The sequence below is a fragment of the Carassius carassius genome, chromosome 13 (assembly GCF_963082965.1).
Source record: "Carassius carassius chromosome 13, fCarCar2.1, whole genome shotgun sequence".
In the NCBI taxonomy this organism is placed as follows: domain Eukaryota; kingdom Metazoa; phylum Chordata; class Actinopteri; order Cypriniformes; family Cyprinidae; genus Carassius; species Carassius carassius.
Window position 1 is genome coordinate 8,945,394 of NC_081767.1, and position 14,856 is coordinate 8,960,249.

The 14,856-nt window shown below is 38.0% G+C and overlaps 2 protein-coding genes and 1 long non-coding RNA gene across 6 annotated transcripts in view; 2 read left to right on the top strand and 1 right to left on the bottom strand.

Annotated features, from left to right (window-relative positions):
• Positions 1 to 14,856, bottom strand: part of LOC132155939 (uncharacterized) — a 316,158-nt gene that overhangs the window by 207,534 nt on the left and 93,768 nt on the right. The window lies entirely within an intron of this gene.
• LOC132155934 (serine/threonine-protein kinase pim-2-like) lies at positions 3,650 to 7,884 on the top strand. 2 transcript variants are annotated; one of them, XM_059564719.1, is made up of 10 exons: positions 3,650 to 4,314; positions 4,591 to 4,653; positions 4,771 to 5,013; positions 5,918 to 6,082; positions 6,189 to 6,283; positions 6,374 to 6,424; positions 6,589 to 6,964; positions 7,068 to 7,244; positions 7,364 to 7,452; positions 7,582 to 7,884. In XM_059564719.1, the coding sequence occupies exons 1-10, from the start codon at positions 4,050 to 4,052 to the stop codon at positions 7,591 to 7,593; spliced, it is 1,536 nt and encodes a 511-aa protein (XP_059420702.1). In that variant the 5' UTR covers positions 3,650 to 4,049; the 3' UTR covers positions 7,594 to 7,884. The 2 variants fall into 2 exon arrangements, with proteins under 2 accessions (XP_059420702.1, XP_059420701.1); XM_059564718.1 differs by having other exon boundaries at positions 7,364 to 7,884.
• LOC132155583 (serine/threonine-protein kinase pim-3-like) lies at positions 12,925 to 14,167 on the top strand. Of its 2 annotated transcripts, XM_059564341.1 has the most exons (4): positions 12,925 to 13,430; positions 13,534 to 13,710; positions 13,830 to 13,918; positions 14,048 to 14,167. In XM_059564341.1, the coding sequence occupies exons 1-4, from the start codon at positions 13,079 to 13,081 to the stop codon at positions 14,057 to 14,059; spliced, it is 630 nt and encodes a 209-aa protein (XP_059420324.1). In that variant the 5' UTR covers positions 12,925 to 13,078; the 3' UTR covers positions 14,060 to 14,167. The 2 variants fall into 2 exon arrangements, with proteins under 2 accessions (XP_059420324.1, XP_059420323.1); XM_059564340.1 differs by having other exon boundaries at positions 13,830 to 14,167.

Below are 14,856 nucleotides of genomic sequence, written 5' to 3' on the forward strand. Positions count from 1 at the left end.
CGTGCAGCTGAACTGCACAGTGCACACTATTCGGCGCATACTCGCATAGGTTTATGTATATATATATATATATATATATATATATATATATATATATATATATATAATAAAATAATATAATAAATATAATAATAAAAAAAATGATATATATATATATATATATCATGTTTTTATTATTTCTTTTATTGAACTTAAAAAATTCTTGACACATTTTCACATTTTGTAAGTAGAAATTGAAACACGTTTTTAAACATAACTTCTCTCCTCACTCGTTTTAGGCTAATTATTTGAGGTCTATATACCTACACAAATAACAAAGAGCAATTGATGAATATGAATATACATTTTTATTGAAGTTTGTGACATAATTTCGGTATATATCTAAAAATTTCTGTGGTCAAAAAGTCTTGTGTGGAGGCCTTGATTGGATATGTGCCTTTTGTTCAGGAAAATCACAGCATTTTAATGTCATTTTTCTAATCCTATCACCAACTAAAGCTAAGACACTTAGGATATTAGAGAACTAATATCACTAAGAATTAGGGGCTTAACAGGTTATTTGCATGGCAGTGGTGCCATATAGCACCATATCCACCGCAAAGAACCGCTGAAGAACCGCTGAAGAACCAAACTGGGCTTGACGGGATCATTAAATGGTAGTGGTGCTATATAGCACCATATCCACCACAAAGAACCCCTGAAGAACCGCTGAAGAACCATTATTTTTTAGTGTGTACAATAGCACCGCCGTATATGGGTGTCATGCCATAAAATATTTTTAATACGATTGAATTTGCATTTAATGTAAATTTTCATAACTATATTGTAAGTTACTTACTGTAATAAATTAAACCTTCGTTATCTTCGGGAAGAAGGAGGCGGGAACCGGCGGACAATCAAAATGAAACTTTAATAATTCAAAATAAACACAAAACAGATTAAACCAAAACCTAAAATAAAGCCCAGGCCTGGTCCTCTCTCGTCCTTCACTGTCGTCGCTCCAGTTTTATATCCTTCCATCTCCTCCGTGGGCCTCGAGACCGGCGGGTCGAACAGGTGTAGCTCATCTCCAATCACTCCACTGGCCTCGCTCCCACGTCCCTCGGCCCGCCCCACTCGTCACACTTACTTTAAAGGCGGGCGTACACGGTGCGATTTTTGCTGTCGTACGAGTTTGCATGCGATTTTTTTCAATCGTGTGGAAATCGCGTATGCTCGTATGTTCACGGCTTGAATCATTTGCGAGGAATTACGAGCCGAGCAGAGTGGCTTACGAGCACTTCCCAACCTCCCGATCATTTTTAAACATGTCTAAAAAGTTTGTGAGCTATCGGTTTGAATTCGTGACGTGTGCGCGGTTGAACGAGCCGATTTGTTGATTTAGCTGAAGTTGACCAATCACGAACTAGGAAAACCACAGAAGAAGAAAGAGGAAGACGGCAGTGCCACTGCGAATGTGGACTATTGACCAGGAGGATAAACTCGCTGAAGTCTGACAGGAACAGCGAGTGCTGTACGATGCTTCTAGCAACGTGTTCCAATGCCTTTTAAGTTCTCTCTCTCTCACACATACGCATATGTAGTTTACAGGGACTCTCCATAGACGTAACGTATTCTATACTGTATATCCCCATACACTACCTCTATCCATCACGGAAAATGCATGTTTAAAATTTCTATTAAACACCGTATTGTATTTTTTTAAGCCATTTGGTTTACGAGGGCACATTAATTGTCCTCACAAACCATATTTACATTGTAATACCTATTTCAGATATTTATAAACCATATACAAGAACACACACACACACACACAGGTTGACCAAACGTCCCGGTTTCCGATTGCTGAAAAATAACCTGTACGTGTAGGAAACAGTCACGGCTCGCATCAATATTTTATATGCAGTTATGAGAGAGGGAGAGCAGTTATATTAGGCGCGTTCCACTTGAAGCAGCGCTGCACAGAATGATCACCTGTATGACATCAAAGTACCGCGAGAGCGATTCGAATGCATTGGATATGTGTGCTCTCTTATTGCTCTCGCGGTACTTTAATGTCATACAGTGATCCTTCTGTGCGTGCAGCGGTGCTTCAAGTCGAACGCGTCTATCAACTTCGTGCGATTGCTTCTGGAATTCGCAGGTTGTAAAATCGTGTCGTATATCATCTCGTCCGTACGATTTTCATATAAACTCACTCGTGCCGTGTGCGTGGACATACGATCTTCCGACCATCCGAATTCGCACCGTGTACGCCCGCCTTTACACTTTCATTTTACAGAGAGTAAAGAAAATTTACATTACCAAAGAACATTTTTATTCAGTCTAGCCAGAGTTCAGGCAAAAATTCCCATTAAAATCACTGAAGCATTTAAAAAAAAAAAAGAGCAAGTGAACAAAACACCGCGTTTCAGTGATGACTCTTCTGCACGTCTCTGATTGGCCATTGCATTCATAAGCGCAACAGAATCGTTTCTGATTGGTTATCATGAAGCATTGTACGAACACGTCTGTCTCTGGCTCAGCGCCAGCCAGCAAACGCAGGTTTGAATTTAGCTGCTAATGCTGTACACTGAATGATCTAATCACTCAGGTGTTATTGTATCAAATATATAAAAAATTTTACTTGGCTATTTTTGTCGTTTGGAAGCTGCATTTGATTGCCCTACTGCATACAGGTGCATCTCAATAAATTAAAATGTCGTGGAAAAGTTAATTTATTTCAGTTATTCAACTCAAAATGTGAAATCTGTGTATTAAATAAATTCAATGCACACAGACTGAAGTAGTTTAAGTCTTTGGTTCTTTTAATTGTGATGATTTTGGCTCATATTTAACAAAACCCCACCAATGGCCTTCTGGAAGGTATGTTAATTAACTGTACTCAATACTTGGTAGGGGCTCCTTTTGCTTTAGCCTCAATTCGGATCAGGAAATATGATTTATTCTGAAGCAATATTCTTATCAGATTTCTATCAGCTGTGACATATAAATCTGCATGTTTTTTTTTTATTTAATCCAAGGGCATTTTTTACCTTTATGGAGGGCATTTCCCCCCAACCTCATTAATATGTCATCTTTCATTTAAAATTCTTACATTTACTCAATAAATTCAATTATACTAATATGATTATTGCAATCTCTACGTTATCATATTAAGTTACACTGAAAAAAATACAAGTGCATTGAATAATGTTATGAAATTGGTTGGTACAAACAAGAAGTTATGTTGGAAATGATACTTTTTAACTAAATTAAACCGCCAGTAGGTGCCAGCAGTGAGCTTTTTATGAGTGAGTCACTGAGTTGTTTATTCATCAGATGTTTATGTATGAGCTACTGAATCATTGACTCAACCGATTCGTTCGGAACATGGAATTATTCAGGAATGAATCGGCTGTTTTCCGTGAGGTGCGCTGTGGTTCCTAAAATGTAAGTGACCTAATATTATTGTAATTGCTTATTGAACTGTTTATTGTTCTATTAAACAGTCATAATGGTGAAAACGTTGTGTGATGTTGCATAACTAACTGTATTTTAAATATAAAAACTTTTCATTTAGATTTGTTAACCTCAGCATGCTTAAATTAATGTTACTTGTCTGGAGTTAATGAAGCGTTAATGTCGAGCCTCGGAGACGAGTCTATGTGCGGGGATCAAACCCCAGACGGCACCGGCCCAATTTAAACCCGGGTTACCACTGTTTACGAGAATACAAGAGGCCTTCTGTTTTCTTCTGTTTCTTTATGGCTTTAAAGTGTCATAAAATTGATAAGACTGCTATATTTACAACCCGCGATGTACACGATACAACAATTTGTCGTTAGCATTGAACATCATTGGATATGAATGCTATCGTTTGAAAGAACCAGATGACGTATATATTTTTTTTTATCTTTTGTATTCCATTCCGCGCGGGAATTTATGACGTCACAATTCGCCCATGAAGGTATATAAAGGCGTAAAAATCACTTGCTCATTTTGTGCTTCTAAGTCTTGGGAGTAACATATTTGGTAGCGACTGTTAGCGACTGACAAACGGTGTTATAATGGGACTGCTTTCAAGACTAAAAGAAGCGACTGGTTTGGAGTGTGTACGAGAACCCTGTGTACACCCCAAAGACTCCCCCATCATGACGGAGAACCATCAGGCGCCGGTTGGTGCTCTTGAGAGCGATGGAGGGAGATCGATGAAGAGCTTCTGGAAGTGGGCCGCTCTTCACTTTCCTTCCCGCAGAAAGGGAACATATGACCTGGCCAAAGCCGAGGAGAAATACGGGACAGAGGCGGAAACACAGTGGAGAGATAGCGATGGTACACTCACATCAAAAACTGATCAATCACTAAATATTCAGTCACAGGAATTTCTGTTATTCCCCCTTATCATTATTATAAAATAAATCATCACACCTTATCTTGCACCCTCTTGTAATTATCACACCAAACATTTTAGAGTAACAGGAAACATTTTTTTTAAGAGTTTAAATTGTAGGATATAAATTCAATTCAGACCTACTCCTAAATCAAGAACAGAATAATTTGAGTATGCAATATTACACTCTCTTTTTATTTATTTAATTGATATTATAGATCCAGCTCCTGAAGACCTCCTTGCTGCTGAGGAACAGCAGAAACACAGCGTCCTGGACAAGAGTAAGATTCATAAATATATGAGAATTAGGACATTTTATTATAAATACTTTTGTACAGAATCAAATTTACATGTAAAATTGTATTTCATATTTACCTCAATTGTTTGTCTGTTAATAGACCAGAGTGAACTCTGTGTACATCCAAAAGACGGCCCCATCACATCAGAGAGCCGTCATCCTCATCCGTCTGAGATTGATGGAGGAAGAGAGCAGGAAGGGAGAGAGGAGAAGAAGAAGAAGAAGAGCTTCTGGAAGTGGCCTGCTCTTCACTTTCCTTGCTGTGGAGCTGGAACATATGATCTGGCCGAAGTGGAAGAGAAATACTGGATAGAGGCGGGAACACACTGGAGAGATAGCGATGGTACACTCACATCAAATATTGATAAACCACAAAATATTCAATTACAGGAATTTCTGTTATTCCTCCTTTTCATTATTATAAAATAATTATAACAACGATCAGTGTCCCAAAAACACTGCTGTAATTATCACACCAAACATTTTAAAGTAACATCATTCTTTTCTTTTTTTAAGAGTTAAAATTTTAGGATATACATTCAATTGAGAACTACTCCTAAATCAAGAACCACATTAATTTGAGTATGTTAGATTTTACCCTTTTAGTTATTATTTTTTTATTTCATATTTAGATCCAGCTCCCGAAGACCTCCTTGCTGCTGAGGAACAGCAGAAACACAGCGTCCTGGACAAGAGTAAGATTCATAAATATATGAGAATTAGGAAATGTTATTATAAATACTTGTACAGAATCAAATTTACATGTAAAATTGTATTTCATATTTGCCTCAATTGTTTGTCTGTTAATAGACCAGAGTGAACTCTGTGTACATCCCAAAGACGGCCCCATCTCATCAGAGAGCCGTCATCCTCATCCGTCTGAGATTGATGGAGGAAGAGAGCAGGAAGGGATAGAGGAGAAGAAGAAGAAGAAGAAGAGCTTCTGGAAGTGGCCTGCTCTTCACTTTCCTTGCAGTGGAGCTGGAACATATGATCTGGCCGAAGTGGAAGAGAAATACTGGACAGAGGCGGGAACGCACTGGAGAGATAGCGATGGTACAATCACAAAAACATGTCATGATGATGCAAATATTGATAAATGACCGATTCTTCAATTACAGAAACTTCTCTTATAAAACACTGCTAACATCATCACACCAAACATTTTCGAGTGACAGTAAAAAAAATGTAAACTTTACTCTTTTTTTAGGATATTAATTCAAAACTTGTGCTAAATCTGTTAATAGACCAGAGTGTACACGAACACTGCGTACAACCCAAACACTCCCCCACCAGGTCTGAAGAGATGCCTGTTAGTGCTGTTGAGAACGATGGAGGGAGAACGGAGGCAGGGAGAGAGGAAGTCCTCCTCACTACTGAGGAACAGCTCGTGCAGGACATCCTGGACAAGGGTAAGAAGAAGAAATCTGTGAGAATTAGACAATGTTATTAGAAACCGTTATATAGACAGTATAATATAAAATTGCATTTCATACTCATGTGGGTGTCATATAACAGGCCACATTCGCAAGCAATATAAAATCGGCCGCATGCTTGGTGAAGGAGGATGTGGCAGTGTTTATGAAGGGACTCGCTGCGAGGATGGACTTAAGGTACACAATTTGATCTGTTTAGGATTTATGACTAGAGTGATATCAACTATCTGCACGTGATAATTATTAGTTCTTTGTTTTGTTGACTAGGTGGCTGTGAAATGTTCAGAGAAGACGCCAGACATGTCATATATCAGAGTGGTGAGTAGACTGCACTCTCTGTTTCATCGTCTCTTATTCACTGTTTTCAGTTGATCACACCCTATATTAATTTTAACCAGTCTACAATTGAGCTTTACTAGGCATTATTTGTGAATAATTTGGGAAACCACCTCCATCTAAGCATCATGTTTTCTTTCTGTTAGCCTGGTCATCCCAAACGTCTGCCAATGGAGATTGGCCTGATGCTCATGGCCAACAATGGCCCCAGCGTTTCCCAGATCATTAAGCTGCTCGACTGGGAGGATGACACAGATCACTACGTGATAGTCATGGAGCGACCAGTGCCTTGCGTGGATTTGTTTACTTTTGTGGATGATGAAGAAATGCTTGACGAGGGGATTGCAAGAAATATTATGCGGCAGATCATTGATGCCGCTAAAACTTGCTGCGATCGTGGCGTCTTCCATCGTGATATAAAACTGGAGAACATCTTGGTGAACCAGGACACCATGGAGGTCAAATTAATTGACTTCGGGTGCGGCGCAGTCATGAAGAAATCTGCCTTCAAATCCTTTAGTGGTATGTGTTATGAAGTGCTGTATTAATTATCTCACAGATACACATCTTATATGCACTCAACATGCTGTGATAATTGATTAAACATAAGACATCTTTCCTGCAGGCACGAAAGAGTACTGTCCACCTGAGTTCAACTTGAAGGGCAGGTACAAAGCAAAGCCAACCACAGTGTGGACACTAGGGTTCATCTTGTTTGAAATGCTGTGCGGGGAATGTCCTACATCCTACGACCAACACAAGATCACTGTGAACCTCTGGACCAGACCTGGCTTGTCAAAAGGTGAGATCTTCATCAAACAATGAACTCCAGATCATACAAAAAGGACCAATAGTTTCAAAGAGAGCAGGTGTAAAGTATACGTTTATAATCAAACATCTCTCTTTTTTTTCTCTTCACAGAATGCTGCCAGATGATTTGTGATTGTCTGCAGCCTGATCCACAGAGGAGACTCAGTCTGGACAAGATGCATCTCCACGACTGGTTTAAGGTACTAAGACTAAGACTAGTTAAGCTTTTTGTTGGTTTAGTTTGATCATCAGTCGCCATGAACTTAAGATAATTTTTCTGCAAAAGTGAAGTATTTAGACAAATAATGCCGATTTATCTTTTGTTTCAGGTCACAGAGTAAAACACAACCTCAGAAAACAACTCCTGTCATGGCCAGCCTGTTGTTTTCTGTCTTCAGTCAGCTTTGCGTCTGGTGGACTGACAAGAGTGGCCTTTCCATCAGTCCACTCTGGCCTTAGCGTATTGCAGGCCCTTGCCTTGACTTAAAGCAGTCTGGCTGTATTGCTTGCTTGGGGATCTGTAAATAATAATTCATTGTTTATTTGGATTTGTTTATTTATTATAAGGAAGTTCGTAAGAACATTTCTAAGGAATTTTGTAAGAAAATGATTTATTTTGTAAGAAAATTTGTGAGGAAAATATAATAAAATTATATATTTATATTGTTTGTGAATGCTTAATTCATTAATGATGATTATAATCATATATATAATCATTATCTACAATATACTGATTAGAAACATTCATCTTAATATATATATATATATATATATATATATATATATATATATATATATATATATATATATATATATATATATATATATAGTTATTTTATCACACTTTCCGATGTTTAAAACAATACTTAAAAAAATAAACGCATGCGCAGTATCATCAGTTCATTGGTTCCAAATCGGACGCGTACGAAAGAAACGGTTTTCGGTTCAGTGTACTGGTGATCCGAAAACCGATGCAACCGGTTCTTGACTCGAGAAGGAGAACTGCTCCAGCAGTGGGGGTGTTTGTTCGTCATCTGTCTCGGCTGGGTGTTCATCTTCAGTTTGGTCTTCACAGCAGTTCAGTCAGTGTACTGTTTGAGTAAATTAATTACTCCGGGATATTGGTTTATTTTGACTCGGAGGGAGTGTCTGCCACGTTAAAAAAGACAACAGCTTAAGTAATTTGTGGATTAATGGTTAATGGAAACGCAAACCGTTTCAAACGATTTAGTTCGATTTGGTGAACTGGTTCAAGAAGATCCGGTTACATCGAGTGATTCGTTCGGACATCACTAAACTTCTTTAGTTATGGGGGGTATTAGTCATGGTTGTGATGTGACACATCAGCTACGATTTTTTACGCCATATATGGGTGTCATGCCATAAAATATTTTTAATACGACTGAATTTGCATTTAATGTAAATTTTAATAACTATATTGTAAGTTACTTACTTTAACACTTTCATTTTACAGAGAGTAAAGAACATTTACATTATCAAAGAACATTTTCATTCAGTCTAGCCAGAGTTCAGGCAAAAATTCCCATTAAAATCACTGAAGCATTAAAAAAAAAAAGAGCAAGTGAACAAAACAGCACGTTTCAGTGATGACTCTTCTGCACGTCTCTGATTGGCCATTGCATTCATAAGGCAACAGAATCGTTTCTGATTGGTTATCATGAAGCGTTGTACTAACGCGTCTGTCTCTGGCTCAGCGCAAGCCAGCGAACGCAGGTTTGAATTTAGCTGCTAATGCTGTACACTGAACGATCTAATCACTCAGGTGTGATTGTATCAAATATATAAAAAATATTACTTGGCTATTTTTGTCGTTTGGAAGCTGCATTTGATTGCCCTACTGCATACAGGTGCATCTCAATAAATTAAAATGTCGTGGAAAAGTTCATTTATTTCAGTTTTTCAACTCAAAATGTGAAATTTGTGTATTAAATAAATTCAATGCACACAGACTGGAGTAGTTTAAGTCTTTGGTTCTTTTAATTGTGATGATTTTGGCTCATATTTAACAAAACCCCACCAATGGCCTTCTGGAAGGTATGTTAATTAACTGTACTCAATACTTGGTAGGGGCTCCTTTTGCTTTAGCCTCAATTCGGATCATGAAATATGATTTATTCTGAAGCAATATTCTTATCAGATTTCTATCAGCTGTGACATATAAATCTGCATGTTTTTAATATTTAATCCAAGGGCATTTTTTACCTTTATGGAGGGCATTTCCCCCCAACCTCATTAATATGTCATCTTTCATTTAAAATTCTTACATTTAATCAATAAATTCAATTATACTAATATGATTATTGTAATCTCTACATTATCATATTAAATAAGTTACACTGAAAAAAATACAAGTGCATTGAATAATGTTATTAAATTGTTTCAAATATTTTTTTGGAATGTACAAACAAGAAGTTATGTTGGAAATTATACTTTTTAACTAAATTAAACCGCCAGTAGGTGCCAGCAGTGAGCTTTTTATGAGTGAGTCACTGAGTTGTTTATTCATCAGATGTTTATTCATGAGCTACTGAATCATTGACTCACCGATTCGTTCGGAACATGGAATTATTCAGGAATGAATCGGCTGTTTTCCATGAGGTGTGCTGTGGTTCCGCCTAAAATGTAAGTGACCTAATATTATTGTAATTGCTTATTGAACTGTTTATTGTTCTATTAAACAGTCGTAATGGTGAAAACGTTGTGTGATGTTGCATAACTAACTGTATTTTAAATATAAAAACTTTTCATTTAGATTTTTTACCTCAGCATGCTTAAATTAATGTTACTTGTCTGGCGTTAATGAAGCGTTAATGTCGAGCCTCGGAGACGAGTCTATGTGCGGGGATCAAACCCCGGAAGGCACCGGCCTAATTTAAACCCGGGTTACCTGAGAATACAAGAGGCCTTCTGTTTTCTTCTGTTTCTTTATGGCTTTAAAGTGTCATAAAATTGATAAGACTGCTATATTTACAACCCGCGATGTACACGATACAACAAATTGTCGTTAGCATTGAACATCATTGGATATGAATGTTATCGTTTGAAAGAACCAGATGACTTATAATTTTTTTTCTTTTTTGTATTCCATTCCGCGCGGGAATTTATGACGTCACAATTCGCCCATGAAGGTATATAAAGGCGTAAAAATCACTTGCTCATTTTGTGCTCCGGAGTCTTGGGAGTAACATATTTGGTAGCGACTGTTAGCGCCTGACAAAAGGTGTTATAATGGGACTGCTTTCAAGACTAAAAGAAGCGACTGGTTTGGAGTGTGTACGAGAACCCTGTGTACACCCCAAAGACTCCCCCATCATGACGGAGAACCATCAACCGGCACCGGTTGGTGCTCTTGAGAGCGATGGAGGGAGATCGATGAAGAGCTTCTGGAAGTGGGCCGCTCTTCACTTTCCTTCCCGCAGAAAGGGAACATATGACCTGGCCAAAGCCGAGGAGAAATACGGGACAGAGGCGGAAACACAGTGGAGAGATAGCGATGGTACACTCACATCAAAAACTGATCAATCACTAAATATTCAGTCACAGGAATTTCTGTTATTCCCCCTTATCATTATTATAAAATAAAATAATTATAAAAATGATCACTATCCCAAAACACTGCTGTAATTATCACACCAAACATTTTAGAGTAACAGGAAACATTATTATTATTATTTTTTTAAGAGTTTAAATTGTAGGATATAAATTCAATTCAGACCTACTCCTAAATAAAGAACAGAATAATTTGAGTATGCAATATTACACTCTCTTTTTATTTATTTAATTGATATTATAGATCCAGCTCCTGAAGACCTCATTGCTGCTGAGGTACAGCAGAAACACAGCGTCATGGACAAGAGTAAGATTCATAAATATATGAGAATTAGGAAATTTTATTATAAATACTTTTGTACAGAATCAAATTTACATGTAAAATTGTATTTCATATTTGCCTCAATTGTTTGTCTGTTAATAGACCAGAGTGAACTCTGTGTACATCCCAAAGACGGCCCCATCACATCAGAGAGCCGTCATCCTCATCCGTCTGAGATTGATGGAGGAAGAGAGCAGGAAGGGAGAGAGGAGAAGAAGAAGAAGAAGAAGAAGAGCTTCTGGAAGTGGCCTGCTCCTCACTTTCCTTGCTGTGGAGCTGGAACATATGATCTGGCCGAAGTGGAAGAGAAATACTGGATAGAGGCGGGAACGCACTGGAGAGATAGCGATGGTACACTCACATCAAATATTGATAAACCACAAAATATTCAATTACAGGAATTTCTGTTATTCCTCCTTTTCATTATTATAAAATAATTATAACAACGATCAGTGTCCCAAAAACTGCTGTAATTATCACACCAAACATTTTAAAGTAACATTATTCTTTTCTTTTTTTAAGAGTTAAAATTTTAGGATATACATTCAATTGAGAACTACTCCTAAATCAAGAACCACATTAATTTGAGTATGTTATATTTTACCCTTTTAGTTATTATTTTTTTTATTTCATATTTAGATCCAGCTCCCGAAGACCTCCTTGCTGCTGAGGAACAGCAGAAACACAGCGTCCTGGACAAGAGTAAGATTCATAAATATATGAGAATTAGGAAATGTTATTATAAATACTTGTACAGAATCAAATTTACATGTAAAATTGTATTTCATATTTGCCTCAATTGTTTGTCTGTTAATAGACCAGAGTGAACTCTGTGTACATCCAAAAGACGGCCCCATCTCATCAGAGAGCCGTCATCCTCATCCGTCTGAGATTGATGGAGGAAGAGAGAAGGAAGGGAGAGAGGAGAAGAAGAAGAGCTTCTGGAAGTGGCCTGCTCTTCACTTTCCTTGCAGTGGAGCTGGAACATATGATCTGGCCGAAGTGGAAGAGAAATACTGGATAGAGGCGGGAACGCACTGGAGAGATAGCGATGGTACAATCACAAAAACATGTCATGATGATGCAAATATTCATAAATGACCGATTCTTCAATTACAGAAACTTCTCTTATAAAACACTGCTAACATTATCACACCAAACATTTTCGAGTGACAGTAAAAAAAAATTAAACTTTACTCTTTTTTTAGGATATTAATTCAAAACTTGTGCTTAATCTGTTAATAGACCAGAGTGTACACGAACAATGCGTACAAACCAAAGACTCCCCCACCAGGTCTGAAGAGACGCCTGTTAGTGCTGTTGAGAACGATGGAGGGAGAACGGAGGCAGGGAGAGAGGAAGTCCTCCTCACTACTGAGGAACAGCTCGTGCAGGACATCCTGGATAAGGGTAAGAAAAAGAAATCTGTGAGAATTAGAAAATGTTATTAGAAACCGTTTTATAGACAGTATAATATAAAATTGCATTTCATACTCATCACAATTGTTTGTGTGATAACAGGCCACATTCGCAAGCAATATAAAATCGGCCGCATGCTTGGTGAAGGAGGATGTGGCAGTCTCGCTGCGAGGATGGACTTAAGGTACACAATTTGATCTGTTTAGGATTTATGACTAGAGTGATATCAACTATCTGCACGTGATAATTATTAGTTCTTTGTTTTGTTGACTAGGTGGCTGTGAAATGTTCAGAGAAGACGCCAGACATGTCATATATCAGAGTGGCGAGTAGACTGCACTCTCTGTTTCATCGTCTCTTATTCACTGTTTTCAGTTGATCACACCCTATATTAATTTTAACCACAGTCTACAATTGAGCGTTACTAGGCATTATTTGTGTATAATTTGGGAAACCACCTCCATCTAAGCATCATGTTTTCTTTCTGTTAGCCTGGTCATCCCAAACGTCTGCCAATGGAGATTGGCCTGATGCTCATGGCCAACAATGGCCCCAGCGTTTCCCAGATCATTAAGCTGCTCGACTGGGAGGATGACACAGATCACTACGTGATAGTCATGGAGCGACCAGTGCCTTGCGTGGATTTGTTTACTTATGTGGATGATGAAGAAAGGCTTGACGAGGGGATTGCAAGAAATATTATGCGGCAGATCATTGATGCCGCTAAAACTTGCTGCGATCGTGGTGTCTTCCATCGTGATATAAAACTGGAGAACATCTTGGTGAACCAGGACACCATGGAGGTCAAATTAATTGACTTCGGGTGCGGCGCAGTCATGAAGAAATCTGCCTTCAAATCCTTTAGTGGTATGTGTTATGAAGTGCTGTATTAATTATCTCACAGATACACATCTTATATGCACTCAACATGCTGTGATAATTGATTAAACATCAGACATCTTTCCTGCAGGCACGAAAGAGTACTGTCCACCTGAGTTCAACTTGAAGGGCAGGTACAAAGCAAAGCCAACCACAGTGTGGACACTAGGGTTCATCTTGTTTGAAATGCTGTGCGGGGAATGTCCTACATCCTACGACCAACACAAGATCACTGTGAACCTCTGGACCAGACCTGGCTTGTCAAAAGGTGAGATCTTCATCAAACAATGAACTCCAGATCATACAAAAAGGACCAATAGCTTCAAAGAGAGCAGGTGTAAAGTATACGTTTATAATCAAACATCTCTCTTTTTTTTCTCTTCACAGAATGCTGCCAGATGATTTGTGATTGTCTGCAGCCTGATCCACAGAGGAGACTCAGTCTGGACAAGATGCATCTCCACGACTGGTTTAAGGTACTAAGACTAAGACTAGTTAAGCTTTTTGTTGGTTTAGTTTGATCATCAGTCGCCATGAACTTAAGATAATTTTTCTGCAAAAGTGAAGTATTTAGACAAATAATGCCGATTTATCTTTTGTTTCAGGTCACAGAGTAAAACACAACCTCAGAAAACAACTCCTGTCATGGCCAGCCTGTTGTTTTCTGTCTTCAGTCAGCTTTGCGTCTGGTGGACTGACAAGAGTGGCCTTTCCATCAGTCCACTCTGGCCTTAGCGTGTTGCAGGCCCTTGCCTTGACTTAAAGCAGTCTGGCTGTATTGCTTGCTTGGGGATCTGTAAATAATAATTCATTGTTTATTTGGATTTGTTTATTTATTATAAGGAAGTTCGTAAGAACATTTCTAAGGAATTTTGTAAGAAAATGATTTATTTTGTAAGAAAATTTGTGAGGAAAATATAATAAAATTATATATTTATATTGTTTGTGAATGCTTAATTCATTAATCATGAATATAATCATATATATAATCATTATCTACAATATACAGATTAGAAACATTCATCTTAAAAAAAAATAGATATATATAGTTATTTTATCACACTTTCCGATGTTTAACAAAATACTTAAAAAATTACAAGCATGCGCAGTATCATCAGTTCATTGGTTCTCAAATCGGACGCATCTGAAAGAAACGGTTTTCGGTTCAGTGTACTGGTGATCCGAAAACTGATGCAACCGGTTCTTGACTCGAGAACGAGAACTGCTCCAGCAGTGGGGGTGTTTGTTCGTCATCTGGCTCGGCTGGGTGTTCATCTTCAGTTCGGTCTTCACAGCAGTTCAGTCAGTGTACTGTTTGAGTAAATTAATTACTCCGGGATATTGGATTGTTCTGACTCAGAGGGAGTGTCAGTCACGTTAAAGAGTTAACAGTTTAAGTAATTTGTGGATTAAT